General features: G+C 37.7%; 1 protein-coding gene across 1 annotated transcript in view; it reads right to left on the bottom strand.

The window, feature by feature from the left end:
• Positions 1-22555, bottom strand: part of galnt1 (UDP-N-acetyl-alpha-D-galactosamine:polypeptide N-acetylgalactosaminyltransferase 1) — a 60845-nt gene that overhangs the window by 15440 nt on the left and 22850 nt on the right. Inside the window, exons 2-5 of the mRNA XM_032559021.1 lie at positions 21705-21817; positions 8775-8914; positions 8518-8686; positions 152-318 (exon numbers count right to left, since the gene is read on the bottom strand). Coding sequence (XP_032414912.1) covers positions 152-318; positions 8518-8686; positions 8775-8913 — 475 coding nt within the window. The 5' untranslated portion in view covers position 8914; positions 21705-21817. The remainder of the gene's footprint in view (positions 1-151; positions 319-8517; positions 8687-8774; positions 8915-21704; positions 21818-22555) is intronic.

Consider the following 22555-nt stretch of genomic DNA (forward strand, 5'->3'; position numbering starts at 1 on the left):
GGCACACACAGCCCTACACAGACATGTAAATGTTGACTAGTTACACAAACACACACTACAAAAAACATATACAGTAATGCTAAATAAAAACAGGCTAAGCCTGAAACAGGAGACACTGTAGGAATTATCTGCAGTGTGTGTATGAGTTTACCTCTCTCGCTGGCATCGTCCACCAGGACAATCTCCTCCAGCAGTGTGTGTGGAGACCGATCAATAACTGAGTGGACGGTGCGCAGTAGTGTACTCCAAGCCTCATTGTGAAATACGATCACCACGCTGGTGCGAGGAAGATTATCAGGGTATAGCTTGTTCTTGCACCTTTGAAGGGTGAATTAAACAAACAGAAGAGAATTTGTAAATCAACAAAACTGTTTTTACTGCGGCAATAATTATCAGGTACTTCAGAGGTTTGAACAGAAAAACTGGTCAGGAGAACTTCAACAATCCAGCCTCTGTTTACTTCTACGAGAGCAGAAATGAAAGATGGTCTGCACCACAGATCAGCTAACTCGTATGAAGACATCATTAAACCAATCAGAGCGTCATCAGGTCCTGACCCTGTTAAAAGTTTATTCCTATCAAAGAAAACTAGAGATGAATAATGAGGCAAAAGCTAAACAGATATTCCCAACACCAGAGAGTGATGCAGGACAGATTGCAAGTCTGCAGGATGACAGTTGATTAATGTTTCTAATTAGATCTCAAGTCATTATCATCGCAGAGAGGAGCTCACAGTTCTCCTTCTATGAGAGAGAAAATAATGAAATACCTACGAGAGAACAAGAAACAGATCAAACTCAGGAAAAAAACTAATCTGGGAAAGTTTCAGTCAGAAGGTTACATCCACCTATCATGAGGACAAATGTCCTTAATAGCAGACAATGAATGATGCTTCTAAAGCGTTTTTTTCCCCCAAAGTGTAACAATTACACTACAAAGATGATGAATACATTTTAGTAGCTGTGGCTATGATGTAGCTTAGCACCACCAGTGTGCTACATTGATAGTGCTGTATTCAGTGAATGACTGAATGTAGTGAGAAACGCTTTTGGGTCCTCCAGACTTGATAAAGTGCTGCACAACCACAGGCTATTTACATGTCTGAATTTATCTGAATATTGTCTCTCACACAGGGTTTGATTTTAATATAGAGGGTCAAACATGTACATAAACCCCAACTCATACCTAATTAACAATCACTTAGCAAGTTAAGAACACACTTCCTGTAGCCAAAACAGGCTAACAGGATAATTCTGTTTTTCGTATTTGACCTCTTGTCTTGGCACAATTTGAAGTTTGTTGTTTGGCTTTCTGGAGCAAACTTCCAGAAAACAGCAAGACTGCAAAAACATTGAGTACATTTAAATCAAGGCTGTTTAGAGTCGTCTTTGATTCATATCAACTGGAATATAGGTCAATATATTTGATGGGTATTTGCTTGATAATTTTGATGATGGCTTTGAGAGAATGTTTATTAATGTTTCATAACTGGTTACTGTATCATGTTTCTGTGGTGTAAAGCACTTTGAACTGCCTTGTTGCTGAAATGTGCTACACAAATAAACTTGACCTGACTTATGCATCGTGAATGGATTTTAAATAAATTTGAATCGAGTGCTTTAGGAAGGTTTAATGTTACCCCGTCTCGTCCAGTTTTGATTTGTGTTTGCAGATAATTGCTGAATGGAAAAACCAAACTGAGACCAAGCATTGACCGCCTAAGCCATGGGTCTGCAACCTGTGGCTCTGGAACCACAAGTGGCCCTTAATAACTTGGGCTAAAGTTCCAACTAAAAACAAATGCAAGTTTTAGCAGTTTGCTTAAATCTATTTTCTTAAAGTCGTGAACTTCTGCTTTACAGCTTTTTCCATAAAAATCAACATCCCTTAGAAGATAATATCTAGATAAAAATCTATCCTCTTTTTGCAAAAGTTTTGATTTTGTTTATTTTAAAACCTTCAAACATAAATAAAATGGTGGATCTTTAAAATAACACATGATCCTGTTGTACTGATTTGTCAAATTGACTTTTTTAAAAGGTTATGCATTTGCTGTTCTAGATGAGTTGGACTCATCTTGACTGAAGGGAAGAAATGTTTGTTGAGGTTGCAGACCACTGATCTAACCTGTCACGCTTGGATAAAAGTAAACCCTTCTGTCACTGACATTATCAAGAATTTGCTAGTCAAGAAATATCTTCTGGAGAAAAGTTGCATGATAAAAGGTGCAGACTGAATTATTTGGCCATAACAGCAAAAAGTAAATTTGAATTATTTCAATCTAATATTCTTCCTCGTGATTAGTGAATGAAAACCATTATATCTTTAAAAATATCTATTTACAGTATTCTCTGGGTAGTATTTTGAAACCAAACACTGACATTAGTCAGTAACATTGTTTAAAGGCTATAAAGTCTCCATAAAATAACTGAGTGATGGTCCTTTGGTTGCTCATGTTTAGGTGTTTCCTGAAGGGAGGGCTAACTTCCTGCAACAGCACTGCCTACTTTTTGTTTTGAGTCCAAAGAAAAATACACTAGGGGCGCTTGAAAACAAAGACTGGATTTCACCGACAACAAAAAATATATTTAAGCCTTAACCCTGGGATTTTTTGTTGGTTCTTATTAAAAGTGTAGCTATACTGTTTACAATAGCTCCAAAACAGATAACATGCACCAATAAATAACAACGTCATTAATGTGCATAAGCCTCATTGTCTGAATTCATTTGTTTATAAAAAAACTTGGTGAATACTAAAAAATCTAGAACTTTTTAGTATTCACTAAAAATACTAAAAAATACTTATTATGCATGATTATGTTTATAATGCTGAATTATAAACAGAAAAAAAATGCTGTATAAAAAAAAACAGAAGTCATGCTAAAACAAAAGTCATGCTAGCAAGTTTAACATACCTCCTGTTTTAGCATAACTTCTGTTGTGGCTTTTTCATTTTATTGACCTTTCTAGGACATCATACAATCAAATAGGTAACACAAACTGCTGGGCCCTGCAGAGGAAGGAGGGAGAGCTGAAAGTACGGGTATAGAATATGGGAAAATCAAGTGATGAAAATATCATTAATGTTCTGATAATGATATCAGTTGCAATAAATCCATATTTTCCTCTCACCTCTTTTCCTTATCTGGCATTTTAATACCACCATCTGCCTCTACGACCTTTAGCATCGATGTCATCTCCTTAGACTTGACACTTGGAATATAACACCCAACATATATTGCATTTCAGACAGTCGTTTGAGATATGAAGACTGTACACACTGATATTGTTCTAACAATAAACTTGAGACACATTGTGCATCCACGGCTGAAAGGGTCATCGGTGTGTTTCTATCCTCTGTCCGTGAACGGAGGAATGATGCCTGCTCTCTGACATGCAACCGTCTATATGTTACTTTGTCAAATCTCTATACGCAGCTCATTCATCAGCAGACGGCAGAAGTGATACCACCCCAGTGACTTCCATCCACTGACAAATTCAGCTCTTTCAACAGCCAAATGGAATATGATCTCCCTTCCTCCGTCTTCATAACTCCCCCTCCTCCTTGTGATAATCCTGGGCGCTGAAGTGCTTCCTCTGCCTGTGCTGCTGATTATGACAAAAGGAATGTAACAGCAACAGAGAGGAGGTCAAGAGTATACTTATTCTGCAGCTGCCTCAGGAGAATGTTAAATAAGACAAAAATTCTCAGACTTTGCTGCGCATGAGTGTGTGCACCCTAATATTCTCCATAGGAGAGAGGCTGATGAGTGTAGTAGATGATTCACAGCAAAACAGAGAGTGTTGGGGCCTTTCAGCCTTCCTCTGGATAAAGATGTTTTTTGTTTGCATGTTTCTTTCACACGTGAGGCCCACTCATTTATTACAGTTTTATTTGTGAATCGGCAAAAAGGTGACATGACATGCTGAGGATTTAATACAACAAATCCTTGCTGGGTGTGATGCACATCCGAACGGGCAGGGTGACAGAAAATTGGCTGCTGAGAAGCAGGGTAATGAGTTGAGGGTTGTTCCTCCAACCAGAGGATTGTGGGAATATTTGGGATGGGCGTGCAAACTGGTTTTAATTAGGCAGGATTCCTCCTGCTCCGTTCCACACAGAAAAACCCCAATACGTCCATGGCTGCATACTCAATGACACTGAAATCAGCCGCTCCGTGAAAAAAAGGGAAAGTTCTCCAAAAGGTGTGGTCATGGAAAGTGTTTTTCCTAAACTGGAGATCCACCCAGACACACACACGCACACGCCCACATATCGAGATGGACTGGGCTCTGCAAAATGCTCATTTTAACATTTGACTGCCATTAATGTGAAGCTTCTTCACCGCGATGGTTTATTTTCCACTTATTTTCAGTAAACAAGCCGATCCACAAGGGTACACACATACACCCACACACATACATAAATAATAAGCACAAATATATGCATGCTTATACACAGTTAGGTGCACATTCCTTCTCTTGATATTGACTCCGTCTTATCTCCTAATTGGAAAAGTAGATAGACGAAAGGAAAGCAGAGTGGAAACACACCTGGTAATCAACTCTCACTCAAAGACTGAAACCCATTTCATGGATCAATGTCCTCTGTCTTTCCTGTCTGCTCTGGTATGCACATGCCTCTGCCTGACAGTCATATATATGTCTCTCTCTCTCTATCACTCTGCAAAGCCCAATTACTGACCTATGTATGTTCCTCTGTGCAATCAAAAAGAGATTGAAGGGAAAAGGAGAGCTGAGTTGTATCCGACTGCCAGAACCAAGCGTGACATTTCTTTCATGACTCTGGCTGGACACATGCTGGTCTGCTGCTCTGTTGAATCTCTCCTTCTAAAGGACAGAATAACTTACGGCAAACAAGAACTAATGCAAACTTTGCACATGTAACTATATGTATAGACTTGAGTATTATATTAGTTTCCCTGGAAATTAATTATCATTATGTCATTCATCTGGTAATAAGGCATTTCCCTTTAAAGCCATGCAGACAAAACCTTCAAGTTCACTGGGGAACCTGCGGAGGACAAAGTGTTACTGCACTTCTGTGAGATGTTTTGTAGCAACAACACACAAGTCCGGACTTCCCTCTCTTGGTATCTCATCTGGTTTTACTATCTTCATTTTTGTGCACGCTCCAATTTCTACCTGATTTTTGCTTCAGGCGTTTTAATCCAACAACAACAACTTAAAACCGACACGGTGCCATTAACAGTATAAAGTCAAGAGGTAGCAAAATGACAATATTAGACCAAAAAGTGTGGACTGATGCAAAAAACATAAAAAAAATTAATTGAGTGTAAAATACTAAATTATGTGGAATCCATGTGCGTCTTAATTAGTCGACTCGGGGTTATCTGTGACTGTCCATGTGTTTTCTTTTCTTTCTTTTTTTTTTACAGTGGTCTTCATAGTGAACGTGACATATCAGCTGCTACAGCTTCCTGTTTGTCTGATGCAACCTGCTCAGCAGAGGCTCAGCTCTCAGTCAAAGTGTTTCACATCAGCAGAAGTACCGCAGACTCCAGCAGCATCTACCGAGTCAGACAGTCGCTAAGAAATAAATGATAAAGTGGCTCATGTCTTAGATGCCGTTGTTATAACATTATAAAATATTAAGCTCATATCTTGCTCAGTTAGTATTTAACTGAGGGAAGGACTGTTTCATTACGTTGATATGAAACACATACACAGTGTTCCAAATTCTTATGCAAGTGATATGTTCTCAGATTTTCTTAAATGGTCAATGCAAATGATGGTCAGTATAATTTTCAAGTCATGAACTATTACAGTATTAATCAAATTTTACTGAACAAAGCTCCCAATGAGAACAGTATTTTTTTCCAAAATAAAAAACTCAAAATGCACTGTTCCAAATTATTATGCACAGCAGATTTTCTAAACATTTTATGGATTATAAAGAACTGCAAACGGTCATTCTTTGAATGTGCAGCATTAAGTGGTCACATGTACTAAAATCAAAAGCTATTTCAATCAAAAACATCTTAATAGACCGAGTTACATGTTAACATAGGACCCTTCTTTGATATCACCTGCACAATTCTAGCATCCATTGAACTTGTGAGTTTGTGGAAAGTTTCTGCTTGAATTTCTTTGCAGGATGTCAGAAAACCTTTCCAGATCTGCTGTTTTGATATGAACTGCATCCCACCCTCAGATCTTCTGCTTGAGGAAACTCCAAAGGTTCTCAATAGGGTTGAGGTCAGAGGATGGTGACCACACCATGAGTTTCTCCCCTTTCATGCCCATAGCAGCCAATGACACAGTGGTATTCCTTGCAGCATGAGATGGTGCGTTGTCATGCATGAAGATGATTTTGCTACTCAAGGTACGGCTCTTCTTTTTGAACCATGAAAGAAAGTGATCAGTCAGAAAGTCCATCTACTTTGCTGAGGTCATTTTCACACCTTCAGGGACTCTGAAGGGGCCGACCAATTCTCTCCCCATGATTTTAGCCCAAAGCATGACTCCACCACCTCCTTGCTGACGTCACAGCCGTGTTGGGATGTGGTGGCCATCCACCACCAATCCACTACTGCGTCCATCTGGACCATCCAGGGTTGAACAGCAGTCATCAGTGAACAAGTCTGTTTGAAAATTAATCTTCATGTACGGTTGACCCAATGCGACCGTTTCTGCTTGTGAGCTCTGGTTAGCGGTGGCTGAATAGTAGGTTCATGCACCACAAGCCTCTGGAGGATCCTCCACCTTGAGGTTCCAGAGGCACCAGCAGCTTCAAATAACTGTTTGCTGCTTTTTAAGGGCATTTCAACAGCTGCTCTCTTAATCCGATGAATTTGTCTAACAGAAACCTTCTTCATTAAGCCTTTATCTGTACAAACCCATCTTTGTTCTGAATCAGCCACAAATCCCTTCACAGTACAATAACGCTTCAGTTTTCGTTAAATCTAATGTTTTCATATCTTGTCATACGGCACTACACTATCTGATGATTTTCGTCAGCAGAGATCCTTTTTCTTTCCCATATTTCTTGAAACCTGTGGCCTGCTTAATAATGTGGAACATCCTTCTTAAGTAGATTTCCTTTAATTGAGCTTACCAGACAAACTGATCAACCCAGCTCTCTGAAATTAATGATAGTGATTCAAAGAGCCCTGACACACAATACCATCTATAAATTTAATAGCACAACAAAAAATTAAATCTTTATGACACTTAAATCCAATCTGCATAATAATTTGGAACACGGTGTACTGTTTATGCTACCGTTAAAATTTACTAAACATTTATTCACAACTGGCATAATCTTTTTGAAGCTGTACAAAAATATGAGTTATATTAATCGCCTTAAATTTGGGTTGGTTAGTGTTGAAATGTTTCCCATTAACTGTATGATTAAATATGTTATAGGTGAAAGAATGTGCTTATTCTGTAAAACAAACGATTTTTTAAACAAATGGAAATTAGCAATTAGGAGAAAAAAATCAATTTGTAAAAAAATAAATGGCATGCGACCATTGCTGTTCTCTGCTCTAGTTCTCTGCACAGACTGGTACCTGGGACACCTGCATGGTGTGAAAACCACAACATGGAAAACGTTCAATATCAATATTATCAATAAAAATTACACTAAGGACCACATTAATTGTGATTAAGAAACTTTTTCCTCACTGTTGTGTTTTCCATCATCGTGTTGAGCACAAATATTTTACCTAAATGTGATACCTGTCAACGATGTGTTCAACAAAATCTCTAAGTTAACGTACCATACAGATGAACCAGATGGACAGAACAGATATTTGCTGACAAAGCTCTTTAGAAAAGTTGTTAGTTAAAGAAGAAGAAGCTGTTTTCAGTATATGTGACGTGGAAGAACTGAGATGTACGAACTTAAAATTTAAAGAAAACTCTAAACAGCTGATAACAGGAAGACAAAAGATACGTTTCTGAGTATTCAACCTCTCAGATTTGGAAATGACCTTCAACTTCAGCCAATCCCGAGGTGAAGTTAAGGGTAATCATAGTAATCCGTTAAAACGAAAAGTTAGTTAAACATTTAAACTTTAATCTGCTTGGTTTTGCTTTAAAATGATATATTTTATAGTAACTGCTCCATAATACACAGAGCTTGACATTGTCTTTGTTTTTAATATGCATAATTACTGACGGCTTACATCAGACAGGCTGGAAAAATGCAGCTTGAATCAAAATGTAAGAATTTAAGAGCAGATTGTGAGCAACATATGAGCTGCTTGAGTCCGTTCTAATATGTTCAAAAGGACTGAGCAGTGAAAGCACACAATGACCAAGTTTCATTACTTTTAAACCTGACAAATCGTGGACATGTCTTTATTACCATGGTAATATTTATTAACCTAGTTCCCTTCACATTTCATAATCGACTCAGTGGTTTGTGTGTGTTCCTTTTTATTTTTTCAATGTAACCGTGGACACTGTCTGATAACAACTTCCAGTGAAACACCACCACATGTAACCCGTTTCTGAAAGCCAGCTTACCCCTCCAGACGAACATCAGGCAGTGAGCGGTTGAGCGCGATCATCTCAGACGCCATAAGGTTGAACTGGTTGATCTTAAACATTTCCTTCATTTTCTCCTGGTTCTCTTTAGGGATCACCACCGGCTTCCCGCCTTCACCAGGCCCGTCCCGCGGTCTGGACAGGCCATCTACGATTTACACGCAAACAGATTTTTTTCAGAAATACTGTTATACAATGCAGACCGCCAAAGAGTAAATGTGGATTTAAGCACTTGCCATCTCTCCCAGGCAGTCCTCTCTCCTTTTTGTCATCGCACTTGTTGCACTCGCTGAAGTAGAGCAGAATGAACATGTCCAGCATCACCCAAACCAGAGAGGTGGCTAAAACCACCTTACAGTAGGCAAACCTTCGCATCCTAAAAATGAAAGGACAAAGAATTAAAAAACATGGCGGGCAAAAAGATTTATTTTACTTAAACCACATTTTCTGCTTATGCCTGCTCTTTAAATTTAACTTGCAAAAAATTTATATTTGTCACAATTACTGAGTTGATTCAAACATCCTTTACAGGGTTGTTGTTTATTGTGAAAGCGACGGTGGAGCAGAAATGGAAGCAGGAATGTATCCATCTGCATAAATCTCACTTTCTCTGCAGAGAATTGTTGAGAATCCAAAGTATGGAGGTGGACTTATGGTGCACGCCTTCATAAATCCAACAATAAAAAGTCAGCAACAGCCAAATAAAAAAAATCCCAACAACCAATTCTATAAAAGATAGACATAAAAAACATGGCAAACCAAACAGACGGTGCAGAGTTGGGTTGACTTCATACAACTGTGAGAACATTTACTTATCAGCTGGCACATCGGGTTTAAATAGTCATTACTAATTTTCTAACACTCTGCACTCATCGCAGCGCTGATTATTACAGTACTATAATGTTTACTGCAGAGTCGTATTTCTCTCTGAGCCCGCAGTCAGGGCACGGTGGGGAGGATCGGTGTTTCTTATAGCGAGGTTGCTGGGAATATTACAGAGTGCTTTGATTACTGGAAGGTACATAAAAATCCTAAAGCGTACGTGCATGACTGTGTACTGATGAGGAGTGATTTTTAAGACTTATAGAGTCTATTTACATAAAAAAAATGATGATTGAATTCTTAGAAAGTTTACTTAAATACAAGCTTGAACTGTTGATCAGCATCCTTTTAGATTTTAATGTGAATAAAGTAACCTTTGTCTACTTCATGGATGGCAAATGTGTTTTGGTTCAAAGTTCAGAGCTGGCTGTAATTTATTTATTCCCGATTTATTCTGAAAACCTCATTGGCTCCAAAAAGAACGAGCTCTGCTGCCAAACACCACGAATGATGACACTGATTGGCGGCATCAGCCAGATATGATTGGAGTCCATAACACAAAACAGAACGGCTCTCCATAAACCTGCCAAAAGAGATCTAAGAGATGCACACACATAATAATTTTCCCTTTAGTCTAGTATGTTGTAGGCTGCATTGTCTAGATTATTTCAGAAAGTAAAAGACATTTAATCTGAGATGATGCTTTTCAAGTTTTGCTTAAAGAGGCTAGAATGATTTTATTTCCATATTGTAGGGGTGAAGCAATCCATTAATAATACATTCCTGACAGTACACTCTATTAAAAACTCGGGTTTTCTGATTGTCCATGAAACGCAACTTCTCAGCCATTTTGCTGCCAAAGAAAGAACGAGGCAGTGAAAATAAAGTTCAGCCAGCGGGTGTCATATTCTAGACTTTATAACTAATCAATGCAGATTCTTTAGAGACTTGTTATTGCTACATGCAAGGAAATGAGAATATCAGATTTTTCTATGACTTATAGTCCAGAAAATATAGCACAGCACCTTTTCTGGTCATACAAATGCCACAGTGAATGCTGGGTGCATCATGTATTCAATCTGCAAATTGTGACCTGATTTATTAAAATGGCCACTGAAGAATTTACAAATGTTGTCAATCACTGCTTAAAGTGATATTAATGCCAGATTTACCATAAGTGATCCAGTAGAGCGAATTAGACAGTTATATAGATGACAGTTTATACTAGTGGATCAGCAGAGCTGTTGGAGATTTTGTGATGATTTCTAAATGTGAAAATACATTATATTGCCCAATTCTCACTCCTGGAGGCTCTGTGTCTCTTTCACATGTTATTTTGAAATTTTATCACATTTTAAAAAAAAAATATTTGCAAATTTTTCAGATCCTCAGCCCAGTTTTGTTTTGCTTGGTCTCTCTCTCTCTCTCTCTTTGAATATTGTTTTTTTTGTGTTTTTTTTACAAAATAGAAACATGACAATATTAATAATGGTACGAAATCATGATACGAAAAAATTTTATTATTACACCCTAACTAAACTTTACAATATAATTTGCCTTTTACATTTTTAAAAAGGAAATCCATGAAACATTTATTGTTCCCATAATACTACACCTTAGTTTTACCTCGATATTTCTGTCTGTCTTTTTCTATCTGCCTTTCTATCAGCCATGTTTATGGGTCTTACTTCAAGTGCTACATCCTTGCAGAGACTTATACTGAGCACTGTGCAAAACAAACCATTTTGTCCATCAGTCCAGAACAGAAAAATGAGGCCTTTTTCTGTTTTAAAGGTTAACATCCCCGTAGGCAAAGTGAACACTGACGGCTGCATTACAGAGTGATGCTTTTAAGGTTTCTTAGAACTTTAGTTTTCAGAAAAGTTGCGAAGCAGAAACTAAAGTGTTTCTATAAACCCAACAGTGTGTACAACTACCCTTTATACAGCCAATATACAAAAATCGTTGTGTGCTTAGTGCAGTCACACACAGACTCACAGGTAAGCAAACACAGCGCAGGCAGAGTGGCTGTGATAGTAATTGCTTTCTTTTGGTGGGCAGTGAAAAGACAAGACAGCCACATTAAAATTCCACTGCTCCTCTTTCCCTCTCTCCACCAGCACCATCTCTGCCTCTTTCTGACTGATTCTCTGCCTCAATGATCCCTCAGGTTGCTGCCGCACAAGCAGAGGGAAGAAAATTAACTTGGCCACAGTTATTTCTCTCATGCCCCTGGGAGGGAAAAAAAAGTGTTTGTGCATAGCTAGCTTAGCTTAGCTTAGTTAAGCTTTGCTTAGGCAGCTTGGGAGGGAGGAAAACTGCTGAGCAGCATTTCTAAATTCCGGCTGATGGGATTCTGGTGACACAAAAAGGTGTGCACAGCAGAAAACTATAGCAAAGATTTAGCTCCTTTGTCCAAGTTTGTTCCTCCTCACAAGCTTGTGGCATTGAGCGAAACAGTTTCAGTGAAATAACAATGCAGTACTTTCATCAATTGTGATGTCTGTTTCATGGATTTGCTGTTTTTAATTAGATCTCTTCCTTCTACCAGTGAAACACAGCTCAAACATTATCAAGAGTGTAACAATGCATCAATTTATACCATGTATTGATTAAATGATTACAGTTCCACTGAAGATAAATATCAATCCATATTGCCACTTCTTTATCTTGAAATGATTTTTTTCAATGCTGTTTGCCCTTAAGAACTTAGGAAAATAGTCAAATCATTTTGGCCATTTGTTGTTTTGTGAGTTGATTTGATTTGTAAATTATTTGTGAACTGAATCAAAATCGTATTGTGACACATATTGTCATCCAAACAAATCGATATGACATTAGATCGTAATAAGCAGGGGATTTACACCCACCTTCCAACCCACCTTTAGACTAAGAATCAGGCATGTTTAGGTACACTGATAAACAGATAAACCTCTAAAGGAGGAGGAAGTGGCTTTTTCAATACACAAACATCAACTAGCCAACAGAAAAATGTATTAAACAGTATAAAATATATCAATCAACACTTAAGGAGCATAGGCTTGACTGGTTACAGCCCTATTACATAAACATACCATAGCTAAGCAGCAAAGTCTTTATTAGCAATCCTTGAGTATGGATTTTTATTTACTATTAATCTGATCATGTTTTGGATCAAAATCTCAATTAAAATTTGCAGCTTACTGCTGAAGTACCCCAGATTTTTATTAACTGTCTTGTAATTTTTAATGGTCCCTGGTGTTACATTCATTAAAAAGAAATGGGCCCACAGCATCACAGATCTCCACCATACCTAAAACTGAGCATGACATGTTTTTCCATATATTTGTGCTTTGTTTCACCCCAGAGATCTTTATTTTAAATCTAATACCACCCACTGCGGTACAAAAGCTACAAGAAATGGGCCTAATTTAAAAAAAACAACAAAAAAAACAAGACACTCTAATAGGCTTAAAAGATGTTTAAGTTAATTTATTTTAATCATTTAATAACATGGATATTTCCCCATTGAGTAAATTTACTCAAACCAAAACGTGATCATTCAAAAGAATCGTCTTCTTAACAGCTTTTAGGAAGACAAAACATTAGTCTGAGTCTGTATGTCACAGAACATGTTAGATTTAAAAATCTTGGCTTAATAAATGTTGACAGATTTTGCACCAATTTAAATGAAAAGCACAGAGTCTGCTTGTATAGTGATGCTAACTGCACTAAGCATTGTAAATGTCAGTTTAACAGTGTATAATCATTTAGTCTTTAATCTCACTGCAACTGATATTTCTATTTTACTGTAGCTGAGACAGAAACTTTCATTAGAAATAAACACTGCAGAAAAGACAGGTGTTATTCTGGGAACTGCATGTAGAGACCGTGCGGTATTGGCTCAAAACGATGACAAATTGCCTTGCCAAGGGAATGCTATCAGATCTCCACATCGCTCCTGACCTCGCAGCTTTTCTAAATTTAATGTTTTCGTGTAAGCCACAGAAAAGCACGAAAAGTTTTTCAATCTGGCAGCATCTCCCAGACAATCTCTAAAACACAGAAAACTAACAGTCTGGCTGTATCTAGAGATGTGTTCAGAGATGTTTTGGGGAAACTGTTCAGAAATCTTCTTGTAGAGCAGCTGCTTGGAAAATTCCTCATTCTTTATAAAAAATATAGGAGTATCAAATTGCTTCGCTCATTGTTATCCTCAAAAAAACCTTCAAATTCCAGGACAATGGAAAGGCTGAAATTCAGTCCTCACCCTCCTATCCTTGTCTGACTGCCGCTGAACATTACTCTCTTCACCTTTTCTGCTAGACAAGGCATATACTCTCTGCAAATGTACAGCACTTCTCTTAGAAGACCAAAGCTAAAAGCTAGCAATCCATCACAGAGCAACAACTGAATTATTTTGCTCAGAGTTTTTTCTTTAAAGGCCAGCTAAAAACTTCTTTTGAAATCTGCTTTTAATTTGGCCTTGTGATTTTTTTTTCAATTCTCTATTAAAGCACTTTGTGATTTTTATCTAGAAAGGTGGTGTATAAGTAAAGTTTTACTTACTACATTGTAAATGTGTTTTTCTGAGTGTTATTTGATCACATTGAATGCTAAGGAAGTGCTCCAGGAGCAGCAAAGAAGATGTAGATATACATTGAATAAAGTCACACACCAACACATGTTCCCACTGCAGTGTCTGCATGCCTCTACACAGGCCCGATTTGTAATCGTGCATGACAGAGGACACCTCAGGTCTCCTATGTGCTCCAGGCAGCCTCAGGCCTTGTTTCTATGAGTGTGTGCGAACTGCATGTGCGAGTGTGTTTCGGTTAAGTTAATGTTGAGTGGCAGTCTCTTTGAAGTCGCTCTTTAAAACAGACTGGCTCCCTCTGTCATTAAACAGACACAGAACTCTCCATCCCTCCGTCACCACATGCTCCCTGATTTATTAACGTATCACGTTCCCGCTATCCTTCCCCTCCATCTCCAGGCTGGGCATCTCGTAGGTCCTTTCCCAGGAACCATCAACCCCCCGCTTCCCTTTTCCTCTCTTGGTGATGCTGTCTTTCAAGAGTGGTTGCCATCACTACTTCCCTACAAGAACAATTTCCCCCTTCACATCCTTCTCTGTGTCGCTTTTCATTTTCCCCTCCTCTTCTCTAAAGGCTTAATCCGCCTTTAGAGATTGCACAATCGCGGTTTCTCACAGGCACTTGGGAAAAACTCAACAAGAAGAATCGGCACTTCTCTTGCATCACAATTTGTGTCTGAATCGAAGGAGCCTCCCTTCTGAGGATTTTATGTTTATATGATTTAAACAAATGGGGGTGGGAGGCTCTATGAAGCAAGAATTCAAGTTCCCACAGATTTTCAGTGTAGGAATTTATTTTTACAGACTCAGTTTCCCAGAGTCCTTAGTTCTTTACAAGAATTTAAGTAAGGAAGAAAGGAATGAGGGAGGAATGGAAGAAATGAAACAAAGGAGAAAAGAAAGGAAGGACAGGAATAAGGAAGAGCGATACACCATTACAAAGGAAAGAAAGAGACAAGAAACGAAAGAAAGGGAACAAAGGAGTGAAAAAGGAAGAATACGAGCAAGTAAAGAAGGAAGGACAGAGGGGGTGAAAACCGAAGGATTTAAGCGAGGAATGGGAAGGACAAAAAAAGGAAAAGAGGAATAAGAAGGACAAAATTAAAAGTCAATAAATGAAAGAAATTAAGTAAAGGAAAGTAGAAAAGACAAAAGAAAGGGCAAAAAGAAGGACACTGGAAGAAAAGGGCAAAAAGAAAGAGGTAGAACACAAAGATCAAAGCACAGACAGAAGAAAAGAACAGATAGAACGAAAAGTAAAGAAGGGACAAATAATAAAAGAATGAAGAAAATGAGGGAGAAAGAAAGAAAAAAAGAAGCCGTAAATATGGAAGGGAGAAAGCAAGGATAAGGGTGTATATGAACAAGCTGGAGAAAATAAAAGAATGAACTGAAGCTGAGACATTTTGAGAATAGGATTAGGAATAAAAATAAACACTTACTGTATTTTCTAGTTTTATTTTAAACCAGACCTGCAAAATTTCAGACTTTTTCAGACTGCAGAGGAACCCCGAAAATTCACATGTTGCTGCTTCTAATTTCTAAGATAAATACATCTGGCTTACTCACTTGCTATGATTAAAGCTTAGATTGCACTTTACAAACCAAATGCATGTAAATTTTAATCACCTCATTCAAAATTGACGACTATTCATAAAAACGTGCATCTGTTTGAAGCATCTTCAGTGAATAAGAACCTGCAGTCAGGCTGTTCCCGTCTGCGAGCCGTCCTTGGGTCACAAGAGCTTGATAAGCTCAATAGTTACCAAGACAACAGTGATCTGAGCGCTGATTATCTGAGCAGCGGTAATGTCCCTCAACTGGAGCAGAACAAGGCGCAGGCTAATATTAGGGATGCAAAATGGAACAAGGTGGCCTCCAGCCCCTTCTCTGTGAGTCCATGTGGAGGAACAGATACACAGCCGCCGACATATGGTGAGCCATCCCAGGTCATTTCATATCAGATCATAACCATGAACTGAGGAACGCAGAAAGGCTTCAGAGAACAAAGAAAAACAACACGAAGATCGAGACAGGATGGAGAGTGAGAGACGGCATACAGCTGTACAGCTACGTTTATAATAATTATGTTTATGTGAAGAGGTGCAGCTTAGTGATGTGGAGAATATCATGCAAAAGGTAATTTACCTCAGAACATTTTAAATAAAAAATTACAGAATTACTAAACAGAGGCCAATACATTCAAAGGTTTATTTTGGTTAACTGTAATAATTCTGGCTTAAATCTAATAAAAATGTAAACTTCCATTTTTCAGAAAATGCAAATTTAGGATAAGATCAACGCAAAATTATTTTAAATTAATACAGAATTTTATTGGTCTGCACAGTCAGAGGATTGATGACTTGACAACTTACCAAGTCACTCACTGATGAAACCCTCCATAAAGAGAGCAAAAAACAGGGTTACTGCTAAAGACGCTGGCTGTTCACAGAGCTCTGTACCCAAACATATTATTAGAAAGTTTGTCCGATGGAAAATGTGTTGTAGAAAACATTGAACAAGCAACAACTTAAAAAAGAAAAGAAAAGTAAAATATATGACCTTTTACTTCTTCCTCTAGCTATGTGAACGCTTGTTTACTGCTTACAGCTGTTTTTAACGACCTCAGATTTGAACAAGGCTAAATTTAAAAAAAGCTAATCTCATAATCTCACCCAATATTTCCAGGTCCCATTTGTATAATTTAGGAGAACCTTTTCCCAAATTATTTTTTAGCTACAAATGTTGACACATGGCCACTAATAAAACACACAAATTCAACTCTACACGGGCAAAGAGCAGAAACGTTTTTAGAAATAACCAGCTAACTGCTGCGTGTTGTTCTGCTGCTTTTCCATCGTCAGTCAATAAATCATGAGTTGGATTTTGGGGTCTTGATTTTGCTTCCACCATTAAAGACGTGGCAGGTGTGTAAAACCAAAGCCAACTGTTCTGAGTCAATACTACTGACAGATTTATTAGCATGATAATGAGTGTTATGGTAATGTGATGCTGTTGGGACACGAATGTTTACTGGAGACCCTAATCAATAATCAATATCAGAGGCAGGGCTCTGCTCTGTAGGCGCAGCTGTAATTTATCCTTTGAAGAAATTGTTCGATGAAATATTCAATGTTGTTTTTCTAAGCATTTTTGATAGGTTACTCTCTGACACAAAAAAGGTTTAAGGTGAATTTGTCTGCATTTATACAATATCTGACAAAGGCAGAAAATGTTTATTTTAATAAAAAAAATACATTTTTTAAAAATGTTGTCATATTCTCTTTATTTTGAGAAGAGTCATGGATGCATTGAAAGCTGTATTAAGGGTTAGGGTGCCCTGCAGGACTTCTGCAACATTTCTAAAAGTAATAATAAAAGAAGTGAAATAAATTGAGATACAGATGAGTGAAGTTGTAGATTTGTGGGTTAAATCGTTTTGATCTTTGTTGTAGTGGCTCCTGTTTTGCATGCAAAGGCAAAAAGTGCAAGGAAAGTGTTTTTGCCTCGTAGTGCAAGCACATTTTATTCTAATTCTTTAATGCAAGAAGAAAGTACATCCAGCTAACGGAAAGGAAAGGGAAGGAAAAATGTTGGACTTTCTCCTGAGCTCTCCATGTTTTTTGCAAAGCCAGCCCAGCATCTTTGGAGGTAACCCCCACTGCATCGACTGTAGGATTTGCAATAATTAGTTGCATCGGTGTAAAACAATTATTCAGTTATTTTTGTTCCAAAATAATGTAACGGCTCAACAGTCAATAAGCACCATTTATTTTGGTGAAAAATACCAAAAGAGTTAGACAGAAGAGCCAACCACAGCACAAAAGTCCCTGCTGAAATCGATTACCGATGCAAAACTTGGCTCTGGAGCAAAGTGGAATTGCACACTTCAATCTCCAATCACTGAGGCATTTTTGGCCAGAATCAATACACATTACTTTCACAGCTGGTGTTCTTTTAATGATTACAGAGAGCACCGCGGCGTGTCCCCAACAAAAAGAAGAAGAAGAAGAAAAAAGAAGCGGACATACTCAAAGACACACACTGAATTCATTAAAAATAAATTGCGGCCGACAAAAGGCCCCACAAACCACTTTATCACGCCTGCTGGTCTGATTGACGCCAGTCCGCTTCAGCTGCTCTTTTAAGAACTTCATTTTTTATTTATTTATTCTTTTACTTCAATCTGATTTCTTTATTGTTACAGTTGTGAATTTACACAAAAAATAAATCTGACACCATTAGCCCACTGTGAAGGTGTCTCTGAAGTACTATTAGCACAAGCTCACATACTGATCAAACCCCAACATATACAGCCTACACTGTTTTTGCCCAGGAGAGTTAATGCCAGACATTACATGTTTGACTGTTGTTCCACTCTATTGCTACAACAGCTCACAACAAGCAGGCAAGGCTTGAAAGGCGAAAGCACCACAACAACATTTTCTTCCCTCAATAAATGAGGAAAGAAAAATATTTTATTTATCAAGGGGGGAAAAAGCTATCCTAACCAACCTGGTCCAGTGTGGAAAAGCAATTGTTCACATAACCTAATAACTGGGTGTGCCACTCTTGGCCGCAACAATCCCAATAAAGCGTGTGTGATAACTGGCATTGATGTGTGGGAATTTTGCTCCACTGCTTTTTATGTTGGAGGGATTTTTAGAATGACTGGCCGGTTAAGGTCATACCACATCATCTCAGTTGGATTTAAGACTTTGTTTGTGTGGATGCTATCTTTCCAAGTCTCCCCTGAAAAAATGATATTATTAATCTCAGCGGGACTTCCTGGTTAAATACAGGGTAATATGAGGTTACAGCCAAGCATTCTCATTTGGGATTTTCTGAGCAGGATTTAAGGCTCCATCAACTGAGGCAAGTCTTCTAGGTTCTGAAGCTCAAATATGTCCCCAACCATCACACTGGCTTTTCACATTAGACATAATGTGATAAAACTATTCAAAAAGATGCACTTTAGTCTCATGAGTTCACAGATTGTTTCCCCTCAAGTCTTAGAGATAATCAAGCGGTTTTTAGGTAAATGTAGGATTTTCCACTGATGATCTTTCTTATTGAGCCAAGGGAGACCAGAGTTCTTTATGTTGTTCTGGGCTCTTTTTGTGACTTTTAGGATACGCATGAGATTATTTTGGTAGGTGATCCATTTCAGTGAGGGTTTATTCTTTGTCTACTTAGTAGACCAACAAATGTCAGTGACTTTTTTCCCCATCTGTTCTTGAAAAGCTTGAGTCTATTTAAGCGATTTCTTTTTACAGTGCAACAGGTCAGCAATGATCCCGACTAGGAGTGGAAGCAAGACTTTTACTTTTTCACATATGGCCAGTTTTTTTTCCAGATAGCTTTTCCAACAAAAGTTTACTCAGGTTATCTTTACCTGGTATTATAATTAGTTTTATTAACTGAAACATTGAAAAATGATGACAGAATTGTATTATTTGTTTGAAATATTAATGGAAATGCATAAGAATCAAAATGGTTAAGTTAGTAGTTAGCAGGAGTAGAAGTGATAGCATGGCATACTTAGCATTTGCTTTAAGCATTTTGGAGCTCATTAGTAAAGTTACTAGGAGCACTGACTCAGAATAAGGTTTTTAGGGCTGGGTGCAACAAAAGGAAAGGCAGGTACTTTAAGAGATCAACACATGGCATGAGGTAGTTCAAATGTTTCACCCAAATTAGATGTAAATTACAGAGCAGAGAATTGTTTAAGTGTTGACAACAGGAAGATGGAAGGACCACATCTGACAGTTTTAATAATACTGTTAGCTCATAACTACAGTTTGTTCAGAAAGTCCAAAATACCCCAGTCCTATGACGTTAGTGCTATGGGTTGGCAAATTAACACCATTACTCATAACTCTTGATGCAGGAACAAGTTCCAACACAGAGTCGTCCATCGATACCTTCACATGTTTACTGTTACAGTTTCTTTCCCTTGTCGGGATTATCCAATCAAAAGCTCAAAACGTGCTTCCCATGGCATAAAATGCAGCCAGGTAATACTTAATGCTAACAACGGTTGTAGTGCTTCATAAAATACAGATGTTAGGAGCAAAATTTTTATTATCTGATGTTTTAAGGCCATTTTGGTCGTTACTGCGTTCCTGAGAAATATTTCAGTGAAATAACAATGCAGTACTTTCATCAATTGTGATGTCTGCTTCAGGGATTTGCTGTTTTTAATTAGATCTCTTTCTTCTACCAGCGGAACACAGCTCAAACATTATCAAGAAATATTTCTAAAGTGTTTTGAGATTTTCTTCAGATATCTTAAACACAGTTTTATTAAACTAAACTATTGTTAGTCTACAGGCAGTGCTGATCAGCAGTGTGCTCCAGACGGAGGTAATAACAGTAATCTGATCACCCAGTGTTAAATCAATCATGCAGTTGTTTCACGACAGCAGAAAACGGGACTTGGAATCACATTTCATAATAAAACAGGATAATTTACATAAAGCCTTGGTGGTGTTGCTAAAGCCAACTTACTGCTCAACTGTATTTGACTTTATCTTTGTTCCCTTATCTGTTAGGCAAAGATGTCAAAAAGGGAGTAAAGGTCAAGAATTAGGATTAATTAAAGCTTTTAGAAACAAAAAAAGTAATGATTCGAAAAAAGTTTGCATCTTTGCAGTGTTTTTGTTTGTGATTTTGTTTTTGTCTAGAAAGAACTGTTGAATGAAAATCTACCCATTTAAAACAATATTACCACTATCAAGTTATTGTGAAATTGAAGTTGTTTTCCAACTGTGTCAAACAGTTTTACACCAAATATAACTATGTTGAACACCTACTATATTAAGTTTACTTCTGATGTGCTGATGACCAGTAACAGCCAAATACCAAAACCAGTTTCAAGCCGTGGCTAAATACATACTCCTCCATGGCAAAAGAGCTGTTAAGATAATAAAATAACCAAAATGTTTTGATTTAGTTTGCCAAAACATCCACAAAATGAGTTTCAGGAGAAGAAATGTTTTGCAGGTTTGTGTGGAAAGTTGAATTTAACTGGGTTTATTGCTTCCCTGCAATACAGGAATTGTAGTTTTGTCAGTGTAATACCTCTTAAACTCCTCTCCCAGAACTAGAAATGACACAGCAAATGAATGTCACAAGGGCATTCCTCAAAAAAAACAACAACAACAACAAAAAACAGAGAGGCGAAGCAATGCATGAACAAAAGCACAGACTTAAGTTAAGACCTACTGTTTAAAATGTGGGACTCTTAAAGGCCTTGCAGAAACCTTGCAACATGAAGCACATTTTTGACAATGTTTTCCCTTTATACAAAGAATTGTAACATCAGCAAATACCTAAGAATAATATGAATATTTATGAGGTAAAATAATAGAATGACAAAATGCTCATTAGCTACATCTGATCTTTAAAGTACCTCATTTGTAAAATGGAAAATCTTACATACTTTTCTTTTTTTTTTTTACAGTTTTTACTCCAGTGACTTTTATTTTGTATGCTAAATAAACAAAACATAAAAATAATAGCTAATATTTCATTTAATTTGTGGAATTTCCTTCCTAATATACGTGTCTGAGCAAATATCCTCTATAATACTAAGACGATTATCTAATTATCTCATTATCTAATTCTGAGTAATTTAATTTTAATCATTACTTTTAGCCTGTCACTGTATATAACCATACATTTCTGCTTAAAATAACTGTAAGTATACACCAGAGTAGAGAAGTTTGAGTTTGATCCCATTGTTCAGTTATTGTGAAACTCCTACCTGTCCTAGTGACTCGAGGGCCTCTGGCCAGATGTGCAGGGCGCTCCACCGGCAGAGAGGGCCGGAGCCTCTGGGATCCCACTTCCTCTTTTACGTGTCACTCAAACATGCTCCTTAAACAGACAAAAGAGAGCCAGACAGAAAATAAACATTTGTTTCACTGAGGATGTTAGAAAATAGCAGATATGCTGGGAGGAAACATTTTTTTTAACACTCTTGTAATCTCTAAGCCATACGGGAGGAAATATTTCTTAAAGAGTAACAAACAGTTCATGGCAAGAGGCGTGTAAAGTGTTCCACACATGCAGTGCACCAAACCGCATTCTTCACTTAAAAAAAAAAAAACAGAGTTCCTCACTGTGCACAACCTATAACAACACTTACTCACTCACACTATGGTGGAATTAGTCTTAATGTCCCCAACTACGTATCCATATATCAGAACTTCAGACTTTGCTCCATAATCTTCCACTCAAAAATGTCTATATACTGACTTTGCAAAGTCATACATTGCCAGTTAAACTCAGTGTCATCTCATAAATGCATCATCCTCAATCGTTCTACAACCACCCAAAGGTCAAACCAAACTGGAGACATTTGGACGGCTTCAAAAAGGAAAAGAAAAATGCACATTGAATGTCAAAAGGAGGCAGCAGTGGAGAGAAATATGGATAGGCTGTTGATAAATTCCCAGAGCTGCTCACTTCACCGGATTAATCTGCTATTTTGGTCAAATCCACAGAGATGAGAAGAGAGTGAGAATAATACAGCATGGGTTTCTGTGCATGTGCATCTCTGTAGCCTTAATTCTGGCCTCTGGCCTACTTTAAAGCCAAGTCTTCATCCTTGTC

The sequence above is a fragment of the Xiphophorus hellerii genome, chromosome 3, assembly GCF_003331165.1.
Source record: "Xiphophorus hellerii strain 12219 chromosome 3, Xiphophorus_hellerii-4.1, whole genome shotgun sequence".
In the NCBI taxonomy this organism is placed as follows: domain Eukaryota; kingdom Metazoa; phylum Chordata; class Actinopteri; order Cyprinodontiformes; family Poeciliidae; genus Xiphophorus; species Xiphophorus hellerii.